Source organism: Austrofundulus limnaeus, unplaced genomic scaffold (assembly GCF_001266775.1).
Source record: "Austrofundulus limnaeus strain Quisiro unplaced genomic scaffold, Austrofundulus_limnaeus-1.0 Scaffold31, whole genome shotgun sequence".
NCBI classification, from domain to species: Eukaryota; Metazoa; Chordata; class Actinopteri; order Cyprinodontiformes; family Rivulidae; genus Austrofundulus; species Austrofundulus limnaeus.
The window spans coordinates 166310-170107 of NW_013952433.1; the positions used below are offsets into that span (position 1 = coordinate 166310).

A 3798-nucleotide genomic window follows, 5' to 3' on the forward strand; every position below is an offset into this window, starting at 1 on the left:
AAATAAAAGAGGTTGAACTACAGGGAGTCCCTCAGAACGGTGGATTTGGATGTACGAGAGGCTTCCTGTCCAGCGTTCTCACATTTATTCTAAACCATGGTTTGATTGTCTCATTTGCTCCCCTGTGTTTTTGTATGTATTTTAGAAAAATACCCATCATTTAACATTTTAATTAATTTACACTTTGAGCAGTCTTGGAGAAGAAAATGAACATACAGTTTGGATTATGTATTTATAATTTTACTTATGAGTCAAAAAAATCAGGTACATGTTGAAAATGAAACAGCATTTCTATTAATCCATTTTAATTAGGATTATGGAACACAATCGCTTCCATACTAACAAAGCTGCAACCACATCCCGGTGAAGGCAGGGGGACAGTTTGAGCCTCAGCGGGCCATGTTCTGCTTCTCCATGTCGAGGCAGATGCCCTGAGCTGTGGCCTCATGGTTGTTGGCACCTCTCATGGTGTTTATGGTAGAACTAAGCTCGGATGTGGGCGGAGTTTGACAAAGTTTCTCAATCCTGTTTTTTATTTTGGGCATTTGACATTTTGTTATTCCTGTATTTTTAGCCTCTGTTCTGTTTGTTTTAACTTTTAACAGATTTCAGTAGCCGTTCATCTCTGAGTCACCCTGTAATAAAAAAAAGCAATTTCTGTAGCTTTTTTTCAGTTAAGTCATGCTATTTGGTGTTGCTCTCCTGCAGACTCCTGGCAAGGGAGGTTCTCAGAACGCAGAATCCGAGCCTCCCAGCAGCACCGACCTCAACCATGATCAGACACCTGATCAGACATCAGAGGTAACTTCCTGTTGTCTGACTAACAGATTTAAGGCTGTTGCTGTGACGTTTAGCCCTCTGATAACGTGTTCCTGTGTGCAGGGCTTCATCTGTCCTCAGTGCATGAAGTCTCTCAACTCTGCAGAGGAGCTTTGTAAACACTATGAGCTGTTCCACGACACGGGAGACCTCCCTGCTCATGTGGCCCCCACTCGGTGAGGCTAATGGTGACATCTTAGATACTAAGGAACTGTCCTCTTTGTGCTTTTTGTATTATTATTCTAACAGTCTGTTTTTTACCCCTCTTTAGTGAAGACCTTACAATGCTGCGGCAGGAGGTTCAGGACTTGCATGCTTCTCTTAAGGTATATCTGAGCTGTGTGTGTCATGGAGTTGTGTGTGATTGTTCATGCAAAAACATGACTGCATGCTTTTCTTCTCCATCAGGAGGAAAGATGGTTCTCCGGAGAACTAAAGAAGGAATTAGACAAAGTTCAAGGACATCTAAAGCCAGTAAATCCTTCAAGATATCATGAAATACGTCAAAGACTTCTGAATTTTAAAACTGTGTAACAGAAAATGTGTTTTCTTCTCTCCACAGAACGATGGACAGATGAGCTCAGAGGATGCAGGTAGTAAGCTTTGTGTTTAATAAACAAGTTGCGTTGGAGCACAGATCAGCAGCAGCTAACGTGTCGCATTTTCTCAGTTCTGGAAAGGAAGTTGGTTGAAGCCGAGACGGAGAAGTTCAACATTAAACAGATGAAAGACCTGTTTGAGCAGAAGGCTGCACAGCTGGCCACAGAGATAGTAGGTCAGTGTGGGACTGGGAAACTGGGAGGCCCGTGACTGTGAGTCATTTAACACTTTCAAGTACTCTTTTACTGGACTACTGTTAGCCTCAATGCATCCATTGTGTTTTGTCCAGTCTGAGACAAGTTGGTGATTATTCCACACAGTTTAAATAAACTGTTTGTGTTTTAATGTTTTACACAAATAACTTAGACTTTATTAAACTGAATGTTTACAAATAGGTACAAAAACTGACAACCACACATATTACACACACATACAAATTCCAATATTGTCTACAGTGATTTATTTAATATGTCAAAGTATTACTTGAGTAAAAGTACAAGTATTTTATCATAAAATTACTTTGGTAAAAGTTAGTCTCCTCTAAAAATATTACTTGAGTAAAAGCATTGAATTTTTTTTGTACTTAAGTATCAAAAGTAAATTTCTGATATAAAATGTACTTAAGTATTAAAAGTAGAAGTATTGAGTAAAAATGAGTGGTTAGGTTTTCCAAAATGACCTTTATTGGCAGGTGATCTCCCCTAAAAGCATTTTCTAAAGGTCAAAATTACTATAAAATCATATTAAAACATTAATGTTAAAAAATTAGGATGCACTAGTCTAGCTAATAACAAACCATAATGAATACAGGCAAAAATGAAATAAAAATACTGTCTTTCTACTTCTTGCCTTTTTAGAAAAATGTAGTGAGTAGAAAGTACAGATAATTATGTGAAAATGTAAGGAGTAGAAGTAAAAAGTAAGCTGAAAAATAATTACTCAAGTAAAGTACAGATACCCAACATTTCTACTTAAGTACAGTAACAAAGTATTTGTACTTAGTTACTTTACAACTCTGATTGTCTACCTTCCATGGGATTGGAAGACAAAAGACAATACAATGATAGAATTGGCAAACGATGGTTTGCTTTTCCTCTATTTACAAKAGTGTTTATGATATTTTCCCAAGAGAATAATTGTTTACTGCCTCAGAAACTGAAGGGTGCAGATTATCCATATAAAACAAAATCCTGTTAATTGTAAAGAATGGCAGGTTATTACTTTCAGTCGTTTATATTATGCCTTAAACTGGTTGCCACAGGAAAAAAATATGTAAAGTTTCGTCTTCCTCTTGACAAAAGAAACCTCAAATCAACATATTTTGTTGAGAAATTCAGATAATTTAAAAATGAGTTTCCTTACTTTTGAGGGTTAAAAAACACTTGCAGTTTCTCCAGGAAAGTCAGGCTTCTATGTTGAGTTGATTCAATTATACCTGATTTTTTTTTCTAATTTGTCAGACATAAAGTCTCGTTATGATGAGGAGAAAAGTCTGAGGGAGGCTGCTGATCAGAGGCTTGCCCATCTGGTCGAACAACTGCAAAAGGAGAAGCAGGGCAACGAGAGACTCCAAACTGAGCTGGTACAACACCCACAAGTTTCTGCAGTTTGTTTGTTTGTTTGTTTGTTTATTTATTTATTTATTTATTTATTTATTTATTTATTTATTTATTTTTGTGCCTCTGGTTTAACTCTGTGCCTTTGCTCTGCCTCCTAGCTACAGCGACCGGGAGTGGAGGATGTGGAGGTTCTGCAGAAGGAGCTGGTCCAGGTTCAGACGCTGATGGACCAAATGACCCGTGAGAGGGAGGAGGAGTCCGAGCGGCTCAGAAACCATTACGCAGAGCTTCAGGCTAACTACACTACCTCAGAGGTTAGAAGGCACAAACATACACTCATTTATATTTGACTGTTTCCTCAGTCCACCCTCTTCACTGTTCAGTACAGAGTTTTCTGTTCCTAATCAGACATGGCTGTGAGGTCGTTATGTTTTTTATTGCTTTGTGCTCAGTACAGACATTAATTAATGCCTGATGAATAATTCAGTCGTATTTCCTGCATCCTGAAGGAGAAGAATATTTAAAGGCTGTATCAGGTAGCTTCAGGATCTTCATCTTTCTTTTTTTTTTTCAAATTATTCACACAACTGAACCAAATTAGAAATATAAAAAAGGATTTTTTTCCCCTCCATAATAATTAGTACAGGGTTTTATATCTTTTTGTTACAGTTCAGCAGTATTAGTCCTTATTATTGGTCTGTAAAATGTTCTGAAAATACAACAAATTAAGACTTTTTTCTAGAGTCCAGTTTTCCTTTTATATTTTGGTGTGTGAAACATTTTTCACTTGAAATAATAAACACATTCAGTGTTTCCCCTA

At 37.2% G+C, this 3798-nt stretch overlaps 1 protein-coding gene across 2 annotated transcripts in view; it reads left to right on the forward strand.

The window, feature by feature from the left end:
- eea1 (early endosome antigen 1) overlaps positions 1 to 3798 on the forward strand; it is a 26664-nt gene that overhangs the window by 3198 nt on the left and 19668 nt on the right. For both annotated transcript variants that reach the window (XM_014005492.1, XM_014005493.1), the window contains exons 2-9: positions 709 to 801; positions 883 to 995; positions 1091 to 1145; positions 1228 to 1293; positions 1382 to 1412; positions 1490 to 1594; positions 2880 to 3001; positions 3137 to 3292. In XM_014005492.1, coding sequence (XP_013860946.1) covers positions 709 to 801; positions 883 to 995; positions 1091 to 1145; positions 1228 to 1293; positions 1382 to 1412; positions 1490 to 1594; positions 2880 to 3001; positions 3137 to 3292 — 741 coding nt within the window. The remainder of the gene's footprint in view (positions 1 to 708; positions 802 to 882; positions 996 to 1090; positions 1146 to 1227; positions 1294 to 1381; positions 1413 to 1489; positions 1595 to 2879; positions 3002 to 3136; positions 3293 to 3798) is intronic.